The sequence below is a fragment of the Heptranchias perlo genome, chromosome 4 (assembly GCF_035084215.1).
Source record: "Heptranchias perlo isolate sHepPer1 chromosome 4, sHepPer1.hap1, whole genome shotgun sequence".
Classification (NCBI taxonomy): Eukaryota; Metazoa; Chordata; class Chondrichthyes; order Hexanchiformes; family Hexanchidae; genus Heptranchias; species Heptranchias perlo.
The window spans coordinates 108439658-108464792 of record NC_090328.1 but is presented as its reverse complement, the minus strand read 5'-3'; the positions used below and the strand labels follow the sequence as shown (position 1 = coordinate 108464792).

The window sequence follows — 25135 nt, the reverse complement described above, 5'->3', positions numbered from 1 at the left end:
ATTTTTACTTTAGAGTGGTCCGTGTCCTTTTCCATAGCTATTCTAAACCTTATGATACCATGATCGTGGCTCCCTAAATGCTCCCCCACTGACACTTTCCCTGGAACAAAGTCCAGCAATGCCTCTTTCCTCATTGGGCTGGAATCGTCCTGGTTAAGAAAGTTATCCTGAACACATTTCAAAAATTCCTCCCCCTCTCTGCCCCTTTTATCATGATTGTTATCCCAGTCTATATTAGGATAGTTGAAGTCCCCCGTTATCACTACTCGATAGCTTTTGCACCTCTCTGTAATTTCGCTTCACATTTGCTCCTCTCTATCCTTCCCACGAATTGGTGGCCTATAGAATATACCCAGGAGTGTAATGTCACCTCTTTTATTTCTTAACTCTAACCAAATAGCTGTTTCGAATTGAATTGTTGGTAGGTGCACGAATAGCTCTATGCAGACATTAGGGCAAGTTTGCAGTGTACTAAAACTGTAGCTGTCTCTGTTGCTGGTGGTCACTGCTGAAATGAATATAGAGGTGGATGAAACAGGACTTCTCTGGACCAGTGGATGCAAAGCGGTTGTCTCTTCTGTCCCATGTGGGTGACTTTTGTTGCATAAAACTTGACCTGCACGAGTTTCTTCTGGTTGGCCTTTTAACAAGCTTTAACAATTCTAACTAATTTAACATATTTTGCAGTGGCAGGAAGAATCAGGATAACAGTAAAGCCGGATGAAAAGTCCATTATGGCTTTCTACCAGTCCTGCTTCCCTATTTACCCTTTCATTAAAATTAACACTCAGAAGAAAATACAGTCTTTCAGTGTCCTAGTTGCCATTCTTTAAATCATGTTAACTTTTACATAACCTAGGTCTTATCTTATATTGCCAGACAGAATTCTACTGCACTGATAGAGTTTGGTGTGTGGATTTTGTAGTTACTTGTTCATGTAAAAAAAAGTGATTTTTATAAAAATGTGTGCTACTTGGCAACTTTTAGATTATTGGGTTACTTCTTTCAACAAAAAAAAGTACCCAACAAAAAAAATGAGTAGCTTCCCATCGAGTTATTCAGGGGAGTTTACATTGTGTGTGGGGAGAGAGACTTTATTTGTCTCGTTGCTGAACACTCTCCTCCTCCAAATGCTGTGGTAGCTTCCCCCACCTGGAAAAGAACCACAGATGACCTTGGAGGACAATGGCTCGCTGCTATATAGTAAGGACTAGCCACATGATACTGACCAAGACGCCTCTTAATAGGACTATTCCTTAGTTCTCTGATGGGGCAGTTTGTCTTATCCCATGGTAATGGAAAATGCTTTGAAGAATAAGGCCTACTTCACCAAAGATGATCTACCTTTCTAAAAATAAAAATTGATTTTTTTTAAATCACAGGTTCGATCTGGAGAGACTGCTGCCAATATTGCTCGAGAGCTTGCAGAACAGACAAAAAGTCTGATTCATGCTGGCGACATTTTGTTTTCAGTAAAACTCATGGAACAGTTAGTGGATTTGTTAAATGTGCAACTCCGTAACCTTACTCCAGGTGGAAAAGACAGTGCAGCTCGGAGCCTGAACAAGGTAGGAAATCTATAGCTTTGTTTTGTTTTATTCACCTTTCTCTTCCCTCCCCTTTCTATGATTCAGATCGAATTGAATAAGACCATTGGTACATAAGATGGAAAGGTATGGGAGGGGGCTTTGTAGTTTGGAAAGCGTGGTCATTTCAGTTTCCATACACTGTCATTCTATAGGATATCTGACTGAAAAATCTCTCCAAAATGTGTTTGAACAAATCCTGCAGAATTACTTGAGACGTTGTTTTCTGTGTGTTGTATTTTTCAGATGGGTTCAAAATTCCGTGAGATTTTTGTCAATTATTGCCTTTTGCTGCATTAAGTTTTGGGGCAGCCTATTTCTGTGGTGTTCTGCACTACTTTTCACAGGCTCTTGAATTTTAGACTGATTTCCAGCTGCTTTCTAAACTTAGTTTTAATCCCCCGGTTAAAACTCATCTAAAATCATTCCTTTTCATATACAAGCTGGTTCTGACTCCCATAAACCAAATGATTACACTGCCTTGTTGGAGGACTCTTGTAGCAGAAATATACTCGAATTGGGCTTTAATCTCTCTGCTTAGGATAGCTACTGGGTATTTAATTTCCTGTGACAGCTAATATTTAATGTGTTCATGTAAAACTCCTTTGTGCGCTCTCTAAATGGGCTAACAATTGCAGAAAAATAACACATTAAAGAACTTTGTGCAAACTTGTTAAGTAGTACAGTGCCAGAGGAAATTAAACCCCTGGGAGCTCAACTGTTTTGATTTTCTCTCTTTTTTAATAATCAATTGATATCTTTACATCACTTTTACAAAAATACAGCAAACGTCAAAGTGAGACATCTGGAGCCTCATCTGCGTGAGGTTGGGAATGATTTGTGTATCTGCACTGAGCTAACAGTAGGCATTTCTACATTGGGGCTTGCTCAGCTCAGAGCAGGAGAGTGATGTTGGTTTACTGCCTCCCTGAGTCTACACAGCCGAGTGCAGCTCTCGTATCACAACAGATTTGTAGATCCATTTTTTTGTGGATTTACGACGTGTCGTTGGGATAAAGGAGCCGGTTTAAGCAATGTAAACACAGGGGAGTTGCCTCGCTTCCCGTTCTGAATTCAGGAAGTGCCTCTATAAAAGCATCTTTTTCTGTTCCAAGCACCTGGAATGTTTTACTGGGAGATAACTCAGTGGCGGAAGAATTAAAGAATGCACCAACTCTGCATGTAAAATAAACTCACCTACTCCAAACCAAATTTATATTCTCATCTTTGTGGTAACCATGCTTTTTACCAAACAAGGCTCAAAATCATGGACTAGAATTTTATTCTCAGGGTACTGCTAAGTAACATTAGTAGGTGATCAGTTATACCAACAGTGTTTAGCTGTGTGTAAACCAAGTGGGATTGTTGAATTCTGCCCTCATCAATAATAGTGTGTAGTAAAACAATTCTGTGCAGTGGTAAAAGGAAAAATGGACACATTTCCTAGCATCTGGCATCTCAAAACCAACCAACATAATGAATGTTTTCTGGGCAATGTGCACGCCTCTGCCCAGCAGCACTGATCTCCTCTAGTGGAAAAACATTTATCTCAAAATATCGAACGTTCTCAAAACAGAACATGCAGGGGGCAGAAATCCAACTATCTTGCTATCCTGTGGATTAAAAAAGTTGTTTTGTGTTTCCTTGCAGCCATTCATTCTTGTGCTTCTGTATTTGGGGTGGGGGAAGATGGACCCTTAAACTCTTGGTGACTTGTTCAGTTATTCCTTTTTAAGTAGTCTGGTTAAGCTATGGATGGCTTGCAATAGTGCATCAGATGTTTACTCAAAACACCATTTGGCACAGTACAGTAGCCTGCATATCCAATCCACACCACTGAACAAAATTGATTTTCAGTGATCAGGTACTACAAATTGCCCTTAATGTCAGCATTTATGTTTATAACATCTTAAGCGCATATTAAATTGAACTCCATTTCAGTTCAATCAACAGAAAACCAGTGCTATACTTAATGATGTAGACCTAAAGCTTTAAAAATTATTTAATATCAAGAGGCAACAAAATCATTCAGTGGCAGTGGCTATGGTTAGATCAGAACTACAGACCTCAGTTAGAAACATCCAAGGCTGATGTATAATGAGCCAATTCATCACCAAGTATGACATTTTTAATGAAGAGGTCAATATTAACCCTGCCCGGTGGGGTTGGGGGGGGGGGCATTAAAATCGATTGATTTGACTTACTTTCCCGTTCCTGCTGTAATAGCGCTGGCTGCCACTTTTTCTGACCAGGTGAGACGGCTGCTTGTAGAATGTTTACCCAGCCCTCGGGGTCGATAAGCCAAGAGTCTCTGGGAGCAGTCCATGAGGAGACTGTTCTTCACCAGGCAGGCTTTTGCTGATCAGTGCAGGCTCCTGCAACAGGACCTGCTGCCTGCTGGGCCAGATGGCCATGCTCTGCCAGTGGCTGTCAAAGTCACCATTGCTCTTAACCTTTTCACCCAAGTCGTGTTCGACTCATATCGCCCAGTCTGCACTGCACAGCACAGCTCAAAAAGCAGGTCACCAGGGCCAACCAATATACCACCTTTCCCATTGACGCCAACATTCAAAATGAGAGAGCTCTGGGATTTGCAGCAGTGGTTGGCTTCCCTCGTGTCCAGGGCATTATAGACTGCACTGATGTAGCTATCAAGGCATCAGAAGATGAGCCAGAAGCATTCATCAACAGGAAAGGCTATCACTCAATTACTGTTCAGTTGGTCTGAGATTACCACATGAAGTCTGTGCCTTTATCCAGTAACACTCATCTCTCCCCCCGCTATTCCGCCCTTTCACGAACGTAAAAGGATGGCTGCTTGGAGACAAGGGCTACCCCCTGCACACCTGGCTGATGACACGCCTCCGCTACCCCACCACGCCTGAACAGCTCTCTACTTTATACCCCACACAAAGTCTGTCAGATCATTGTAGTGTGCAGCATGTTGCACAACATGGTAATACAGAGAGGATTGCAGATGGAGGAGGCAGAGTAACAGCAACTGTTATCATCTGATGAGAAAGAATTGGATGAAGGTGAGAGAGAAGCAGAAGTAGGGCGAGCAGAGGGCACTGCAGCCAGAGAGGCTAAGGAGCAGTTGAGAGAACAGCACTTCCAGTGACTTCCTCATTCTCCTCTCCTGAAGTTACACAAAGCCCCTCTGCATTAACAGTCCTCGTTACCCCCTTCACCCGTCCCTTAATTCTGGAAACCATTCAGCCAACTTTATATGAATGAGATACTGACAATGCAAACTCAGAAGCTGTTATGAAAAGACACTGCGAACAAAGTGCCAAATATGATAAAGATGTTTAATTTAATAATTGTCGACCCACAGTGCCTTTCTTAAAAGAAGATTTACTAACTCCGCTACTCCTATAAGGTGCTCTCTCAGTGGCTTCAACAAAGTTAGTGGAAGGCTGCTGTTGTTCATACTGGGCCCCTTGGGATGCTTGTAGCTAGCGATTTCTGAGGGCTTGGCTGCAGACTATAGAACTTCGGCTGAAATTGGGGTAGCCTGGCCCAGCTGGCTTGATAGCACCATGGAGGCTATTGGCTGAGGGGTTGGCAAGGGGGCTGAGGGGTTGGCAAGGGGGCTGAGGGGTTGGCAAGGGGGCAGACGTGTTGACATCCTTCCATTGGTGGGAAAGAGAACTTCCCTCCTTATGCTCACCTTTTCGACCAAGATCACCAGAGAGGCCTCAAAGGAACTGGGGACTTGCTTCTGACTCATTGTTGCAGAAAATCCTCTTGCTGCAATGCCACAGAACAATCTGCTAGAAGGGAATGCAACCGTCCTTTAAGAGGTGCATTCCTGCTTTAAATAGGTCTCTGGAGGACAGTTGGAAATTACATGCTGAAAATGACGGGCTTCCCATTCCTAGCGTGATCGGGTGGGAAACCCATCCGTCAAATTTAAATGAAGTCCAGGAGTTAACGTACACTGGGCCTATATTATGGCCCAGCGAGTGTGTTTGCATTTGCCCCGCCCACTCGAAACTCGCCCTGGGCTAAAACCCCAAAATCTTTATGAAACTCATGTTGGGGCTATTAATGGCAGAGTGTCTGTTGTGTCAGTGAGCTAGCAGCTTACAAAGATCTTTGTTGGTTTGCTGGTATGCTGGAACACAAAATAGCAGGATATGGTTTTCCAGCAATGATTTTCCACAAAGCGAGTTCCTGATTTCAGCTGGGTTGTCTGCGTAGTGAGGCCTTCCCAGTTAGGGAGGCAGAGTTGGAAAATGAGGGTTGCTTCGTTCCTTCTTCTGTACCTGTAAGCAATGACTAGTAGAGGCCTAAGATGTGTTTGTCTCTTTGGCCTTTTGGTTTGTGATAATGCATGGCAATTGTAGAGCAAAAAAAGGTGATATGAATTATTAAATACAAGGTTTAAAAAAAACTATTGAACATTCATTATGAAGTGATATGGAAGTTTTCTCCACAATTATTCAGTGAGTGATAACCGAGGCTTACTAATTCACAGTTTTCACGGAAAAGCAGACTGAATCTGAGAATACAACCCCTAAAACACTGGTTAAAACTCCCAGAAAATCCTGTAATCCCATCTAATAAAAATGGAATTTGACTTATTCGGTCAGTGTAGTTGCCCTCGTAATGACAATTGTTCAGTGACATTTTCTGGTAGCTCTCTGCTTTGAGTGTTGGATTGCCATATCTAAGGCTTGACTGCCTCACTGATCACTTGTTTTGGTGCCTTATAAGTTCAACAAGAACAATAAAGACTCCAGCAAACTGATTCATAGACTGGTGTACGGGATGAGACTTGTGTGGGTGGCATGATGTCACCCACTTAGTCCGGAAGTTAGATTAAAATTGTATCCCATCCAGCTATGTATGAGATTCTTCATAATCTTCCTGCAGAGGGGAATTTATAACACACCTGTTCAAGTTCCTACCACTGCAACTGCCAACTCCGTTCAACCGAAAGAAAAGAAATGGTTGATTGATGTGAGAAAAGGCTCAAGTGTTTATATGTACACAAACTTGGACCAGTCTGCAAAAGCTACACTGTTATTCAATGGGAGATGGCCCCACTGACTTGAACCTTAACAAGATGATCAAGCTGATATATATGTAATTCAGTTTGAGTCCATTTTATTAAACCAATTCCAGCTCCTTTTGGTATCCCCAGTGCCTTCAGTAGACCTTGAGTGGTACACATTTTCTAATACCCTGATGCTGCTGGTCTAGGGTTGTCAACTCTGGTTGGATGTATTCCTGGAGGTTTCATCACATGACCTCCCCACCCCCCCTCCAAAACCCCACATATTCCAGTACTTTTATAACTAATAAATGAAAGTTTCAAAGAAAATGAAAGAAAACATACTTTTTTAATCCCCCCATGATTTTTCCCCTGGGTTGCACATGGAGTGTCCAGGAGATTAATCTTCAATTCCTGGACACTCCAGGACAACCCTGCGGGGTTGGCAACCCTATTCTGGCCACACGTGCAAAATGTAGCAGTTAAGGTGCATGATTTGATTTGACCTATCTCTGGAGAACTTCCAACATAGACCAGTTCATGCTCCAAGGATACAGTCGATACTAATCAATTGAGAGAATTTGTAGTGTGCACAAAGCCATGGTAAACAGCAATCTGAATCACTGTGCCAAATGACAAGCTCAGTAATTTTCTTGCAGTCGTTCGTGCTCAATTTATGAGAGAAGTGACGGCTTTCCATTTGTGAATTAAAGCTCCTTAAAAATGCGGTATACAAAAGATAGTGAAGAGCAATGTCATTGGGTGGCTTGGATCATTTTCCACTTCAGCAGTGACAACTGTTGCAGAGAAGTGATTTTCAAAGCAAATTAAAAAGCCAAGACTCTTCATTTTCTTCCTGAATATTGCGCCATAATGTGTTGATTACCATTTTGGATGATGCATTGAACTATGTTTGAGATTATTTCTTGTTTTGAACCTTTTAGGTCTCAAGGCAAGCTTGAGTGCCCAGTAGCTAAAATGTCCCATTGTGCACAAGAAGTATTAGGGCAGTGAATTTTAAGAGCCTTCTTAGAGTTGCATGAGTTTTGAATCTGACTAATTTGGTATTCGTCCAGGTCACGTAACAGGAGTGGGGAGGGGTATGTGAATTTGTTGTGTTGAATTCTATAATTAATGGACATTTTTGTTCAAAGGTTCCAAGATGTCTCCAAAAACAAGTTGTTCATTTACTCAAACGTAAAAGGTTAACAATGCAGCTGTTGAAAAGTTGAAATATTTGCATTGCATGTGAGATATTGGTATGAAAGAATTAGAAAAGAAATGCTGACTTCTATTTCTGCAAAATATTTGACCTCCAGATCAGATATAATGATGCTAAAGGTGAACTTGTTACAATCCTGGGCAGTACCACAATATGTGGCATCTGCTAATTACCATAGAAATGTTAAGTATTGATGATTAGGAATATTACATTTTAAACATGCTAAAATCTTAAAATTCAATTTAGTGGTCCCCTCTCTTAAAAAAAATTGCACGGACGTCATTGGCATCTGATCAGCTTTACCTTAATTGGCCTTGAGTGATCACTCCCCGATCTTGCTGATAGAGCAATGTAATGGCATAAAGTAATTGTGTTGTAAAAAATCTTGTGACCGAGCAATGGACATGATGTGAACTTCAGCAAAATGCCCGATACTCTCAAAATTGCTGTCATAGTTGGTTGTTTCAAATTAGCTATTTTCAGAGTCTACAGTTTATTAGCAAATTCTTCAGCGCCATGTGCCTGACACTGCCTGTGTCTTTTACCAGTAAGTTAGGACAAGGATTCAATCAGTCAAATTCAAGTAATTCATCAATGCAGACCTGAACATCTCAGTGCAGTTTGAATCAGCTCCATATAATGGGCTGTAGAAATTGCAATAAAACATTTAAGGGAACATTATAATGGGAAGAAATTAAGTACAGAAATTCAAACTGGGGTAATCTGGTCTCATCATGTGACTGGAAAAGCAATCTGAATGTTCAATATTTGTCATTAACCTGAATGCTAATGGGGGCAACTTAGCATCCAAAAAATAAAATGGAAAAGCTAGCAGGCTGAACTATGTTTTTACAATCGCCTCTAATGTTGGTTGGTTCTTCCTGTTGTGCACTCAAAAGATGAAACTGCAGTGTTTTTCTTATCCGATCATGTCCTCCTATTGTCATTAACTTTACAATATTCTGTGTTTCATTGATAATGCTGGCTCTGTGGATTCAGCTTCAGAAAAGAGAGCGCTCTTGCAGGGCCTACGTTCAGGTAACTTAGCCACGGCTTTATTTTACTATGTCGTTTCACCATTAAAAACCCCATTGTGCGATGGCATTTCTCCTGTGCTCTGCGCCTCCCTGAGGCTTACTGATTGCCTAAATTATCTGTCTTAATTTATTGCTCTGTAGGTTGGCTCATGGGATTAGACATAAGGTGTTTGTTTTCCCTTCCTCTAAGCAGGCCATTCTCTCCATACTGGTGTCACTGGTAATGGCTGCAGTCTTGTAAAATTATAGCAGCAAAAAATAATTTGTGCCATTCACAAACAGCCCATCTGCCACTGCTTACAGTTTCCTGTTAAGGTGGCCTGACATTACTATGCACTGTCTCGCAAAGCATGGATATTTTTATATGTGAAAATCAGTGCGAAATTCAGAAACATGAAATCTTTATGGTATAATACCTGTAGGGAAATTACCTTCCATTCTTTATTTGCACACTAATTGCTTGTAATTGCTTTAATATTAGAAGGTTAATTGCACTGAATCTCTTTGGATAAGCACTCAGAGCTCTGCACAAATACCAGTGGTCATGGTTTCAGCTATGCTGATTGCACAAAGGATAGCATAAGATGACAGCGTGTGGCTCTTGTTAAAGCTATTGCTAAACACAGCCAGCGGGCCAGGATAAATTGATGGAAGGGAAGGTGATTCCATAGGGGAATGTTTTGGCCCCATTTCTGTGATGATCTCAGTTGGGTGCTACAATTGATCTCAGTGCCTCTGGAATAGGGAGGGGAACATCAAAAGAAAAAGGGTTCCTGCTCTCAGTCACTGCCCATTGACCCCTGCCCAGCTAGAAAGTATATATTGTGAACATGAGGTGAGGACAGGTTTGAGTTCAGCTCTAATGACCCCCATAATCTAGGCTTACATGTAAGAACAGCCACTTTGTTAAGATACCAGAGGGTGACCGGTGCCCAGTGAACAGTATCCCAGTGGGCAGAGGATAGAATAGGAGAGAAATTTGGGGAGAGAAAATGGAAAAGGTCTTCCAGGAGAGCAGAGGGGCACCTTGGCTTTGCAAATTCTTCAGCAAGCCCATACCTTAAAGGTGCTCCTGCAGGAAAGGCTGTGTGCTGAGAGGTGTTCCACTGACAGTGTCTGACTTAACCCCTCGCTTGCTGCCTGTGGTTTTCAATGTGAATTTCAAGTCATCAGCAGGTTCAAGGTCAGGAATGCAATATTCCACTCCGTGCTTATTTGCAGAAACCTTGTGTCTGTTCTTTTGAGCTAACCAGCAGTGCCAGTGTGCAGAACTACATTTTGATAAGCTATGCTTTGGCTGACCCTGTGCTGCCATTTTGTCATGTAACTTTTTTAGAAAATGCCACTTAACAACCAGCTAAAACCTTGAAGGGGAGGAGGTGGAGGCAGTCCTCCAATCAAACTGACATTTGCTTATAGCTTTTCCTCTGTACATTAAAATAAAAGTCTATGTACAGGAAAGTGTGTCACCAAACAACCTGTTTCTCTGAATAAAACTGAATAATCAGTACTTGAACTGAGAATTTTCTTTCTTTTTATGTTGCAAGTTCTCTCTCTTCCCCGCCCCTCCCCCCCCCCCCCCCCCCCCCCAGCCTCCCTAAAAAATCCAATTTGGGTAATATTTGAGCCCACTAAACCCAAAGTATGTCGGACATTCTGATGGTTATTAATTGGGGCCGATCAAAGTATAGTAGGCACCAGAACAAGTTGTTGTGCTGACACACGCATTACATCTATTTTTCACTGTGCCTCTGCCTTGACTGATGCGACTGAACCAAAATCATTTTAATGCCAAATGAAAGGCGAATTAATGAGGACGCTGTTTCCCTTGTTTGACCACTGAATTGGCTGTTTGTTGAGGTGTTCTGTGGTGCGTGACAAACAACTTTCTGAATCTTCTAATTAACTTTGCCTTTTTGACTTCTCATATCATCCTGTGAGGGCCCATTTGGCTTGACATCCTTGGAATAAATTGGCATGCTGTATGCTAGTGTGCTGGGTACTGAAATAATTGGAATGGCAGTGAAGAATGAATCAGAATGACAATAATTTGATTAATTATGGAAATAATAGTTGTGTATTAAAGTCAAATATCAAATAATTTTTCCCGATTTTCTTCTTCAATCACTGAGCCTATTATATGTAATATCACCTGTACTAAATGTCAAGTGACTTGATTACCTCCCTGGTGTTAGAATTGTAAAGAAAGAACTACAGTGACCTCAAGGAACAAAAGCTGTGGTGCTATTTCCTGAAATAACGTGTTGATGCTGCTGGTTCATTTCATATGTTCTAATCTATTGTGGAAATGTGGTTTGAGTAATAATAGATAATATTAATAACAGTACCAGCTTAACTGAATGGGGAATTAGGATAGCCAGGTCAGGTCTTTCAATTGGAATATTACCTTCAGTTTACCAGTATTGCCAGTTTCTGTTGCCGTTTGAGTTACTAATTTGTTTTCATTTTCCCTCTAGTTCTTTGTAACTTTTAGAAATATCTGTTCATACTCAAAAGGTAAAAGTATGAACAGAGCTGATTCCTCTCCTTAGCCGATGGCACTCAGTTGTTTTTCGGACTGTTTCCTGAGGGAGTCTTACATTGGGCCTGACTGTCCTCAATTTGTTGATATAGTATTCAAACAAACAGAATGTAATGTTTTAAAACAATGATCAAAAAGACAACAGTGTGCAAGAAGATTTTGAGTGAGTGAGTGTGTGTCTGTGCGCGTGCACGCAGAAAATGGTTCAACCATCAGGGAGTGTTCAATAGAGGGCTGAGGGAAGTGCTATTCCGATTGCTGCTGGATAGATCCTGGGGGAGTGCATACTTTAACACTAGTATTTACCTTTAGGGGTTAAAAGATTTGTTTTTTCATCAACACTGATAGATTTCCTAGGACCTTGCTCAGGGTGAGTTTGAGAATGTGCCATTTTATAATGACTGGGATATTATTCTATATAACATGCTGTATTATAATATGCCTTTGACGTTGTTCACAGAAACAGAAAATCTCTCTCAATGTATGCTTTTTTTCTCATTTTGGCATCTGTATCATTCTGACTGGATTTAATGTTTCTGTCTCATATTTTTGTAAGCCTTTCCACCCTGTGTATCTTTTTTTTCTGTGTGTCTCACACATGTTACTTTATTGACACAGTCAACAACTATCTCATCTCTTTTTGAGAGAGAAGATAAGTGTGACTGTCAAGCTAGAAAGTCCTTGGGTTGGGAGCTGCAAGCAGAAGGAAGCAAAAAGTTGGGGTTGGAATATGGGAGGGAGTGGGGGCCTGGGGGCACTGCATTTTGAGAGCAGTTAGAAATAGGATTGAGGATACTGGGGAGCAGGGAGCATTGGTGGCAGGCTGGAGTGTAGAAGTCCTGGGTTGTGGAGTCTGTAAACTCTGGTGGGTATATGTTCTTGAGGGGAACTAGGTAGTGGGAGCACTGAGGAGGCAACAGGAGCACTGAAGGTGACATGGGGACAGAAAGTACCATGAGAAGCTGGGGACTGGACACGGGGAGGAAGATAGGGGCTGGATGTGCATTGAGGGTGTGGTAATGGAAGCAGTCCAGGGAACACGGTCGAGCTCCGACTACAGGCCCAGACCCTGACTAATGGCACAACAGTGGCCAAACCCAGAACCTGCCATAGGCACTGGCTGGGAGCATAGTGCAAATGTTGTGCCAGAATCAGCAGCAGTGGAGACTGGATAGTTTGGGGCAGCTGGCAACAACTGCAGGTGGGTCGTGGTGGCTGAGAATGACTAGCCCAGAATGAGCCCAGCTTGTAGAAGGGAGCCAAGGAAGTGGTTTGGTTGCTGGAACGACAGCAGAGGTAGTGTGTGGAGCCATTATATGGAGGATAAACTTGCCATGATTGGCGTAGCGTGCTGCAAATTGGTAGAAATCAATGAATATGTAAAAGATACAGGAAACAAACCTCAGCCAAGGACTCCATACTAAGCTTTAGACTTCCAACACAAGAGCAGGCCTTTCCAAGAAATCGTTTGTCAGGGATTTACATTGTGATATAGGTACCTCGAGGAATAATTTATTCCGAATTGTTCAATTTTTATGGGGAGTTTTTGTTCTAATTGTTAGTTATACAGGTAAATTTCAGATAGGTGGAAAAAGTCAAGTTGACAGCTGATGCCAAATTAAGACTTTTAGAGCAATTTATTTCATTGCTTTTTTTTTTATTCGTTCACGGGATGTGGGCGTCGCTGGCAAGGCCGGCATTTATTGCCCATCCCTAATTGCCCTCGAGAAGGTGGTGGTGAGCCGCCTTCTTGAACCGCTGCAGTCCGTGTGGTGACGGTTCTCCCACAGTGCTGTTAGGAAGGGAGTTCCAGGATTTTGACCCAGCGACAATGAAGGAACGGCGATATATTTCCAAGTCGGGATGGTGTGTGACTTTGAGGGGAACATGCAGGTGGTGTTGTTCCCATGCGCCTGCTGCCCTTGTCCTTCTAGGTGGTAGAGGTCGCGGGTTTGGGAGGTGCTGTCGAAGAAGCCTTGGCGAGTTGCTGCAGTGCATCCTGTGGATGGTACACACTGCAGCCACAGTGCGCCGGTGGTGAAGGGAGTGAATGTTTAGGGTGGTGGATGGGGTGCCAATCAAGCGGGCTGCTTTATCTTGGATGGTGTCGAGCTTCTTGAGTGTTGTTGGAGCTGCACTCATCCAGGCAAGTGGAGAGTATTCCATCATACTCCTGACTTGTGCCTTGTAGATGGTGGAAAGGCTTTGGGGAGTCAGGAGGTGAGTCACTCGCCGCAGAATACCCAGCCTCTGACCTGCTCTCGTAGCCACAGTATTTATATGGCTGGTCCAGTTAAGTTTGGGTCAATGGTGACCCCCAGGATGTTGATGGTGGGGGATTCGGCGATGGTAATGCCGTTGAATGTCAAGGGGAGGTGGTTAGACTCTCTTGTTGGAGATGGTCATTGCCTGGCACTTATCTGGCGCGAATGTTACTTGCCACTTATCAGCCCAAGCCTGGATGTTGTCCAGGTCTTGCTGCATGCGGGCTCGGACTGCTTCATTATCTGAGGGGTTGCGAATGGAACTGAACACTGTGCAGTCATCAGCAAACATCCACATTTCTGACCTTATGATGGAGGGAAGGTCATTGATGAAGCAGCTGAAGATGGTTGGGCCCAGGACACTGCCCTGAGGAACTCCTGCAGCAATGCCCTGGGGCTGAGATGCTTGGCCTCCAACAACCACTACCATCTTCCTTTGTGCTAGGTATGACTCCAGCCACTGGAGAGTTTTCCCCCTGATTCCCATTGACTTCAATTTTACTAGGGCTCCTTGGTGCCACACTCGGTCAAATGCTGCCTTGATGTCAAGGGCAGTCACTCTCACCTCACCTCTGGAATTCAGCTCTTTTGTCCACGTTTGGACCAAGGCTGTAATGAGGTCTGGAGCCGAGTGGTCCTGGCGGAACCCAAACTGAGCATCGGTGAGCAGGTTATTGGTGAGTAAGTGCCGCTTGATAGCACTGTCGACGACACCTTCCATCACTTTGCTGATGATTGAGAGTAGACTGATGGGGCAGTAATTGGCCGGATTGGATTTGTCCTGCTTTTTGTGGACAGGACATACCTGGGCAATTTTCCACATTGTCGGGTGGATGCCAGTGTTGTAGCTGTACTGGAACAGCTTGGCAAGAGGCGCAGCTAGTTCTGGAGCACAAGTCTTCAGCACTACAGCTGGGATGTTGTCAGGGCCCATAGCCTTTGCTGTATCCAGTGCACTCAGCCGTTTCTTGATATCACGTGGAGTGAATCGAATTTGCTGAAGACTGGCTTCCGTGATGGTGGGGATATCGGGAGGAGGCTGAGATGTATTATCCACTCGGCACTTCTGGCTGAAGATGGTTGCAAACGCTTCAGCCTTGTCTTTTGCACTCACGTGCTGGACTCCGCCATCGTTGAGAATGGGGATGTTTGCAGAGCCTCCTCCTCCCGTTAGTTGTTTAATTGTCCACCACCATTCACGACTGGATGTGGCAGGACTTCAGAGCTTTGATCTGATCCGTTGGTTGTGGAATCGCTTAGCTCTGTCTATAGCATGTTGCTTCCGCTGTTTAGCATGCATGTAGTCCTGAGTTGTAGCTTCACCAGGTTGGCACCTCATTTTTAGGTACGCCTGGTGCTGCTCCTGGCATGCTCTTCTACACTCCTCATTGAACCAGGGTTGATCCCCTGGCTTGTTGGTAATGGTAGAATGAGGAATATGCCGGGCCATGAGGTTACAGATTGTGCTGGAATACAATTCTGCTGCTGCTGATGGCCCACAGCGCCTCATGGATGCCCAGTTTTGAGCTGCTAGATCTGTTCTGAATCTATCCCATTTAGCACAGCGAAGACGGGATTTCATCTCCACGAGGACTGTGCGGTGGTCACTCCTACCAATACTGTCATGGACAGATGCATTTGCGACAGGTAGATTGGTGAGGACGAGGTCAAGTAAGTTTTTCCCTCGTGTTGGTTCGCTCACCACCTGCCGCAGGCCCAGTCCAGCAGCTATGTCCTTCAGGACTCGGCCAGCTCGGTCAGTAGTGGTGCTACCGAGCCACTCTTGGTGATGGACATTGAAGTCCCCCACCCAGAGTACATTTTGTGCCCTTGCTACCCTCAGTGCTTCCTCCAAGTGGTGTTCAACATGGAGGAGGACTGATTCATCAGCTGAGGGAGGACGGTAGGTGGTAATCAGCAGCAGGTTTCCTTGCCCATGTTTGACCTGATGCCATGAGATTTCATGGGGTCCAGAGTCAATGTTGAGGACTCCCAGGGCCACTCCCTCCTGACTGTATATCACTGTACCGCCACCTCTGGTGGGTCTGTCCTGCCGGTGGGACAGGACATACCCAGGGATGGTGATGGAAGAGTCTGGGACGTTGGCTGAAAGATATGATTCTGTGAGTATGGCTATGTCAGGCTGTTGCTTGACTAGTCTGTGGGACAGCTCTCCCAATTTTGGCACAAGTCCCCAGATGTTAGTAAGGAGGACCTTGCAGGGTCGACTGGGCTTGGTGTTTTGCCGTTGTCGTGTCCGGTGCCTAGTGGTCCGATGCCGGGTGGTCCGTCCGGTTTTATTCTCATTATGACTTTTCGTAGCGAGATTTTACAACTGAGTGGCTTGCTAGGCCATTTCAGAGGGCAATTAAGAATCAACCACATTGCCTGTTACTATTTCCTGTTACTATTTCATAATATGATACAGCACAGAAGGAGGCCATTTGGCCCATTGTGCCTGTGCCGGCTTTTTGAAAGAGCTATCCAGTTGGTCCTATTCCCCTGCTCTTTCCCCATAGCCCTGCAATTTTCTCTACTTCAAGTATTAAATTCCCTTTTGAAAGTTATTAAATGGGGGGAGGAGGAGGCTCTGCAAACATCCCCATCCTCAATGATGGCTGAGTCCAGCACGTGAGTGCAAAAGACAAGGCTGAAGCGTTTGCAACCATCTTCAGCCAGAAGTGCCGAGTAGATGATCCATCTCGGCCTCCTCCCGATATCCCCACCATTACAGAAGCCAGCCTTCAGCCAATTCAATTCACTCCACGTGATATCAAGAAACGGCTGAGTGCACTGGATACAACAAAGGCTATGGGCCCAGACAACATCCTGGCTGTAATGCTGAAGCCCTGTGCTCCAGAACTAGCCGCACCTCTCGCCAAACTGTTCCAGTACAGCTACAACACTGGCGTCTACCCGACAATGTGGAAAATTGCCCAGGTATGTCCTGTCCACAAAAAGCAGGATAAATGCAATCCGGCCAATTACCGCCCCATCAGTCTACTCTCAATCATCAGCAAAGTGATGGAAGGTGTCGTCGACAGTGCTATCAAGCAGCACTTACTCATCAATAACCTGCTCACCGATGCTCAGTTTGGTTTCCGCCAGGACTACTCTGCTCCAGACCTCATTACAGCCTTGGTCCAAACATGGACAAAAGAGTTGAATTCCAGAGGTGAGAGTAACTGCACTTGACATCAAGGCAGCATTTGACCGAGTGTGGCACCAAGGAGCCCTAGTAAAATTGAAATCAATGGGAATCAGGGGGAAAACTCTCCAGTGGCTGGAGTCATACCGAGCACAAAGGAAGATGATAGTGGTTGTTGGAGGCCAATCATCTCAGCCCCAGGACATTGCGGCAGGAGTTCCTCAGGGCAGTGTCCTCGGCCCAACCATCTTCAGCTGCTTCATTAATGAACTTCTCTCCATCATAACGCCAGAAATGGGGATGTTTGCTGATGATTAAACAGTGTTCAGTTCCATTCGCAACCCCTCAGATAATGAAGCAGTCCATGCCCGCATGCAGCAAGACCTGGACAACATCCAGGCTTGGGCTGATAAGTGGCAAAGTAACATTCGTGCCAGACAAGTGCCAAGCAATGACCATCTCCAACGAGAAAGAATCTAACCACCTCCCCTTGACGTTCAACGGCATTACCATTGCCAAATCTCCCACCATCAACATCCTGGGGGACACCATTGACCAGAAAATTAACTGGACCAGCCACATAAATACTGTGGCTGCAAGAGCAGGTCAGAGGCTGGGTATTCTGCGACGAATGACTCACCTCCTGACTCCCCAAAGCCTTTCCACCATCTACAAGGCATAAGTCAGGAGTGTGATGGAATATCTCCACTTGCCTGGATGAGTGCAGCTCCAACAACACTCAAGAAGCTCAACACCATCCAGGACAAAGCAGCCCGCTTGATTGGCACCCCATCAACCACCCTAAACATTCACGCCCTTCACCACCGGCACACTGTGGCTGCAGTGTGTACCATCCACAGGATGCACTGCAGCAACTCGCCAAGGCTTCTTCAACAGCACCTCCAAAACCCACGACCTCTACCATCTAGAAGGACAAGAGCAGCAGGTACATGGGAACAACACCAACTGCATGTTTCCCTCCTAGTCACACACCATCCCGACTTGGAAATATATCGCCGTTCCTTCATCGCCGCTGGGTCAAAATCCTGGAACTCCCTACCTAACAGCACTGTGGGAGAACCTTCACCACACGGACTGCAGCGGTTCAAGAAGGCGGCTCACCACCACCTTTTCAAGGGCAATTAGGGATGGGCAATAAATGCTGGCCTTGCCAGCGATGCCCACATCCCATGAACGAATTAAAAAAAAATCTGCTTCCACCACCCTTTCAGGCAGTTCATTCCAGATCATTACGACTCACTGCGTTAAAAAAAATGTTTTCATGTTGCCTCTGGCTCTTTTGGGAGCAGGGAGGAGGAAATTGAACAATTTTCTCATTTTCTGCTGCTTTCCATTTCTTATTGGCTATTGATATTTTGATACAGTTGCCGTTAGTCAATCTGATATCTGGTTGACTTGATTTTTGGGTAATCACTCATTTTTGCCCTACAGAAGTTTGGCACTTAAAAAAAATGAAATCTTTGATCGGCGTGGTGTGATGGATGCGCACAAGACCGTAGACGTTTGATGATGTAGTTCAGAAATTCTTTCCTGGTGCTGCTGAAGATAAGGCAGCGGATTCACTTTTATGAGACCAGGAATATTATACCATGGAATGTGTAGGTGTGGGCCCCTTTTAGATGTCAGCTGTAGCTCAGTGGTAGAAAACTCGCATCTGAGTCAGAAGATTGTAGGTTCAAGTTTCACTTCAGAGCCACGAGCTCAAAATCTCGGCTGATTGGAGGTGCCGTCTTTTGGATGAGATGTTAAACCGAGGCCCTCTCAGGTAAAAGTAAAACTCCCCTGGCACATTTCGAAGAAGAGGGGAGTTCTCCCCGGTGTCCTGGCCAATATTTATCCCTCAACCAACATCATTAAAAACAGATTATCTGGCTATTATTATATTGCTATTTGTGGGAGCTCACTTATACAAATTGGCTGCCGCATTTCTTACATTACAACAGTTCCTACAGCTGAGCTTCCGACACCCATATCTTCATCACAAAAACTGCCTACTTCTACCTCCGTAATATTGTCATCTCCACCCCTTCCTTAGGCTATCTGCTGCTGAAATCCTCATTCATGCTATTGTCGCCTCCAGATTTGACTATTTCAATGCTCTCCTGGCCAGACTCTCATCTACCACCCTCCATAAACTTGAGCTCATTCAAAACTCTGCTGTCCATATCCTAACTTGCACCAAGTCCCGTTCGCCCATCACCCTTAAGCTTGCTGACTTACATTGCCTCCCAGTTCACCAATGCCTCGATTTTAAAATTCTCGTCCTCATGTTCAAATCCCTCCATGGCCTTGCCCCTCCCCATCTCCATAATTTCCACCAGCCCTACAACTGTGGCTAGCTAAAGAAGTTAGGGATAGTATTAGATTAAAAGAAGCACCTTATAATGTTGTCAAGAATAGTAGTAAGCCTGAGGATTGGGAGAGTTTTAGAAACCAGCAAAGGATGACCAAAAAATTGATAGGGAGAAAATAGAATATGAGAGGAAACTAGCAAGAAATATAAAAACAGATTGTAAGAGCTTCTACAAGTATGTAAAAAGGAAGTGAGTAGTAGGTCCCTTAGATGCTGAGACAGGAGAAATTATAATGGGGAATAAGGAAATGTCAGAGATCTTAATCAAATATTTTGCATCTGTCTTAAAAATATACCAGAAATAGTGGGGAACCAAGGGTCTAATGAGAGTGAGGAACTTAAAGTACTTACTATTAGTAAAGAAAAAATACTGGAGAAATTAATAGGACTAAAAGCTAACACATCTCCTGGACTTGTTGGCCTACATCTTAGGGTTCTAAAAGAGGTGGCTGCAGAGATAGTGGATGCATTGGTTTTGATCTTCCAAAAATCCCTGGATTCTAGAGCAGTCCCAGTGGATTGGAAGGTAGCAAATGTAACCCCGCTATTCAAGAATGGAGGGAGAGAGAAAACAGGGAACTACAGGCCAGTTAGCCTGACATTAGTAGTCAGAAAAATGCTGGAATCCATTATTAAGGACGTGGTAACAGGGCACTTAGAACATCATAATATGATTAGGCAGAGTCAAAATGGTTTTATGAAATGGAAATCATGTTTGATAAATTTATTAGAATATTTTTGAGGACGTAACAAGTAGGGCAGATAAAGGAGAACCAGTGGATGTAGTGTATTTGGATTTTCAAAAGGCATTCCATAAGGCACCACATAAAAGGTTGTTAGACAAGATAAGGGCTCGTGGGGTTAGGGGTAATATATTAGCATGGATAGAGGATTAGTTAACGGACAGAAAACAGAGAGTAGGAATAAATGGGTCATTTTCAAGTTGGCAGGCTGTAACTAGTGGGGTGCCGCAAAGATCAGTGTTTGGGCCTCAGCTATTTACAATCTATATTAATGACTTAGATGAAGGGACCGAGTGTAATGTATCCAGGTTAGCTGACAATACAATACCAGGTGGGAAAGTAAGCTGTGAGGAGGACACAAATGACTCGATTTTCAGACATCCGAGCGAGTGCGTTCATGGCGGGGGGGTCCGAAAATTGGGGATTCCCGGGGCGGGTCCGGAGCCTGGCCCTAACCAGCCCGCTACCGGGTTCCCCAGTGACGCACTTAGGTGCGCATGGGACTCCCGCTGGCAGGATCCCACTTAAAGCAATTAATTTACTTCAGGTCATTAGGAGACCTCATTTGGAGGATATTTTAGGAGGGGTGGTATTTTCATCCAAACTGAGCGTGTTTCCCGTACTAGGGGAAACACTCCCAGTTGAAATGGACGTGTTGTAGCCACCAGCCTGTGGCAGCTGCAAAGGTCCATTTGACAGGTCGGGCGGGGGCGGTGGCGGAGACCCTCACTCATTGCAGGAGGCCACTCTGTCACTTTGGACAAAGTTTGGCCTGCACCACCCTTCTCCTAACACTAAAATTCACCAACTTGCAACCTCAACCCCGGTGTGCAGACACATTTACCTACCTTGCGGACCCCTCAAATGTACATCTTCCAGATGGGGGTCTCCGTAGCTGCAGTCATGACCTCCTCGGCAGACGAACAGCATCACCAGCCTCGCCGGCCACGCTGTCCACCTCTGACACGTGGAACTACACAACACAGTGCTGTGACACATCCACCTGCACAGCAGGAGGGAGGGCAACCGCAGAGAGAGATGTGTCGCAGAAGGCACTACCCTCGCCACAGGGTCTACAGACCGAGGCTCAGCTTCCTGAACCTCTCTGAGGAGCAGTGCACACGGAGGCTCAGAGTCACTCGACATGTAGTCGTGGGCATCTGCAGCCACCTTCATGCCGAGCTGCTCCCAGCTGGCCCGAGCACTATCTTCTTACCTGTCGCTGTCACAGTCACCACTGCCCTCAACAACCTCTCCGGATCCTTCCAGGGACATTGCCGGCGTCTCTCAGTCGTCTGCACAAAAGAGCCCTGCAAATACACCTACACCCACTCTGCAGTGACACAATGAGTGGCATCAAGTGTGGGTATTCATGGTGATCCTCAGGAAAGGGCATTATTGTACAAGCCAGTCAAGAATGGCCAAGATGTGGCAGTAGTGTAATATATGTGATGTGAGTTGATCAGAAATCAAATATGAATAAAAACCATGACAAACCCTCAAATACCCTTGTGCATCCCCTTCATGCTCACAACACGTTTGCCTTACGCTTCCTACTACACATACGTAATGCATGCCCTGTGGCTGCAGCACAGGTAGTGGCAGGTTGGGTGAGCTTGACCGTGAAAGAGATGCATGAGAGGTGAGTATGAGATAGAGCCATGAGATTGTATGAGGATTGGTTTGAGTGGTAGTGGTGGGATGAGTACTGGCGAGGTGAGTAAGTGCAGGTAAGATGAGGATGAGCTTTGAGTGGGTGTGCGGGGTGATATGATAGAGTAGTGTTGGCAGTGCAGAAGGAGATGTGGGGTGGGGGCGGTGATGTGGCAGACGGAGTGTAGGAGAATGAGTAAGTGTACTCACTTCGGCTGACCTACTTAGGTCATTGAAGCGCCTCCTGCACTGTATGCAGGTGCGTGATATGTTGGTGGTGCTGGTGACCTCCTCTGCCACCTCGAGCCAGGCCTTCATGATGGCAGAGGCAGGCCACTTCCTCCTGTCCACCGGGGAGAAGATCGATGACCTCCCCCTCCTCCTCACCCCATCTAGTAGGACCTGGAGTGAGGCATCATTAAACCTAGGATCATCCTTCCCCCTGGGCTGCTCCATGCTGTAATTTTGGCTCCTTTCTGCAGCATCAGTCAGTGGAGGACTGCCCCTCTAAATAGGCTGTCAGCTGGAGGAGCCCTATGATGCGGGTGCACAGTCCGCCCGCTGCGCAGCTCTGGAACGAGAAACCCGGAAGCAATGGTAATTGCCTTCAATTAGGCTGCGATTGTGTGCGGAGCACTCCGAATTCACTGGGCGCGTTACCCACGCGCCCAGTTGAACCCCGCTGCCAACCCGCCTCCCTCCTAATATCGAGCCCAAAGAGTCTGCAAAGTTAAGTGAGTGGACAAGAAGGTGTCAGATGGAGTATAGTGTGGGGAAATGTGAGGTTATTCACTTTGGTAAGAAGAATAGAAAAACAATATTTTTTTTAATGGTGAGAAACTATTAAATGTTAAGAGGGATTTGGGTGTCCTTGTACACGAAGCACAGAAAGTTAACATGCAGGTACAGCAAGCAATTAGGAAGGCAAATGGTCTGTTGGCAATAAGCAAGAGGGTTGGAGTACAAGTGTAAGGAAGTCTTACTGCAATTGTACAAGGCTTTGGTGAGACCACACCTGGAGTACCATGTACAGTTTTGGTCTCCTTACCTAAGGAAGGATATACTTGCCTAAGAGGTGGTACAATGAAGGTTCATTGGATTGATTCCTGAGATGAGAGGGTTGTCCTATGAGGAGAGATTGTGTAGAATGGGACTATACTGTCTGGAGTTTAGAAGAATGAGAGGTGATCTCATTGAAACATAGAAGATTCTGAGGGGGCTTGACAGGGTAGATGCTGAGATGCTGTCTCCTCTGGCTGGAGAGTCCAGAACTTGGGGGCATAATCTCAGGAAAAGGGGTCGGCCATTTAGGACTGAGATTTCTTCACGCAGAGGGTTGTGAATCTTTGGAATTCTCTACCCCAGAGGGCTGTGGATGCTCATTCGTTGAATATGTTCAAGGCTGAGATCGATAGGTTTGTGGACTCGAATGGAGTCAAGGGATTATGGGGATCAGGTGGGAAAGTGGAGTTGAGGCTGAAGATCAGCCGTGATCTTATTGAATGGCGGAACAGTCTCTAGGGGCTGTACAGCCTACTCCTGCTCCTATTTCTTATGTTTTTAACCGTCTGAGAACTCTGCCTTCCTCCAACTTTGGCCTCTTGTGCACCCTCACCGTTGGCGGCCGTGCCTTCAGCGATCTAGGCCCTAAGCTCTGGAATTCCTTCCCTAAACCTCTCCTCCACTTTCGCCTCCATTAAGATGCTCCTTAAAGCCTGCCTCTTTGAGCAAGCTATTGGTCACCTGTCCTAATGTTTCTTTCTTTGGCTCAGTGTCATTTTTGTCTGATTATGCTCCTATGAAGCACCTTGGACATTTTACTATGTTAAAGGTGCTATATAAATGCAAGTTGTTGTGACAAAATGTATTGATCATCTAATATGATTTGCTTGTTCATTTCTCGTCTAAACAATGAGTCGCTGTGGTGAGGAAGCTTGTATCTTAAATATTTTGGTGTTTCTTGCTCATTAACTACTGTTCATTTTGCATCAGTAAGCCACTGGCATCTGTGACTCCACCTGTTGAGCTACTAAAGCAATTGGACCATTTTACACATATAATGTTGGCATGAAGCATCGTTATTATCTCAGAAAGTGAAAGGGACAGAAGGAGAGTGTTCAAATCAGATGGGAATGAATGAATGAATGAATCTTGGCATCTAAAGTAATATGATGCATGCAGGGTGTGAGGACATGACCGTCTTTGTATACATGAATATATTGGGCATAGAAACACTGCTTGTCCATTTGTGAGAACTGCCCGATAAGAAAATGGCACAATTTTTGCTTATTAACTGTTGCAACTGATATTTTATTTTCTATTTGCACCATATTCTTGTCTTGCATTTGATATGTTTTTCCCTAAAGAAAAATGAAATTGTATTAAAATGTTGAAAATGTATCTTGCTCACTCAAGAGCTTTGAATGAATTAGCACTGTTTATTGGAAAAGTCAAATTGTTCCACAGTGGGTACCAGCAAACAGTAGGATGGCCAGCCTGCCTCCATGATAATAACTGGATCTAAGGCAGTGGCTTCTTGGACAAAGAAACAATATTCCTTTTCACGAACCCGCTCAAGCTAAATCAGATTAAAAAGGGACCTTTTATCCCAAACGTTCAATGCAAGAAGATTGTTTTCAGTGCATCGATATTTATTGACTGTAAATACATCAGAACTGTAGTAATGCACGAGTTCTTCTACACATGTCTAATTTGAACATCCATAAAGAGAGCATAGTTTCTTACAGTAAAGTAATGAATTGTTCTGAAACTCAGCATTGCAAGAAGACTGTGCTTTACTGTTGTGGACTTGAGATGCACGCCAGAGTGGCTGGGGATTGCCATCCCTTCCTTGTAGGGATGCGCTTATCTTCCACTCTGTGCCTCCTCATGCTGGCACTGCTGAGATTACATGGGTGGTCGTGGCATGATCCCATGGCTGTCCTCAAGTGGGCAAAGTTAAAATCCAGTGTTGTTCTTTTCCCTGATCTGCAGGCCATGGTGGAGACGGTTAACAACCTCTTGCAGCCTCAAGCTCTGGATGCATGGAAAGACCTGATGACAAATGATCAGCTGCGAGCGGCCACTATGTTACTTGATACAGTGGAGCAGGGCGCATTCGTCCTTGCTGACAATCTGCTCAAGACAGACATAGTCCGAGAAAACACAGAAAACATATGTGAGTGCAGTCATTTTGAAAACTGTACGACAGTTAAACCAGTTACAAAATCTCTTTTTAGTAGTAAGCACTGCTTGATGGCATCAGAGATATTTATTTGGTGTTCTAAGAGCAAACAGATGATTCCTCATATGCTAAGAATTGATTTTTTTTTTCTCAAAAGACTAAATTACAGGAGTCACAGAAAATATCGACAAAATTATCACATAGGCTTCTACAAAATATGTTGAAGGAATTTGAATCTTGGAGGCCACAAAATGCTGATACTTGTGTCGTATTCTTTTCCTCCAGTGTGGCTTTGTGTTTTGAGCAAATTTATTATACAATAGTGGAACATGTGAAGCCTGAACGTTACATGTTCCACCACTTTATAATGTGTTTGCTCA

At 44.6% G+C, this 25135-nt stretch overlaps 1 protein-coding gene across 10 annotated transcripts in view; it reads left to right on the top strand.

Moving 5' to 3' along the window:
• adgrl3.1 (adhesion G protein-coupled receptor L3.1) overlaps positions 1 to 25135 on the top strand; it is a 602649-nt gene that overhangs the window by 494045 nt on the left and 83469 nt on the right. For 9 of the 10 annotated variants that reach the window (XM_067983447.1, XM_067983439.1, XM_067983443.1 and 6 more), the window contains 3 exons: positions 1383 to 1568; positions 8810 to 8848; positions 24566 to 24749. In XM_067983447.1, the coding sequence (XP_067839548.1) occupies positions 1383 to 1568; positions 8810 to 8848; positions 24566 to 24749 (409 nt within the window). The remainder of the gene's footprint in view (positions 1 to 1382; positions 1569 to 8809; positions 8849 to 24565; positions 24750 to 25135) is intronic. The other variant, XM_067983448.1, reaches the window with a different exon arrangement.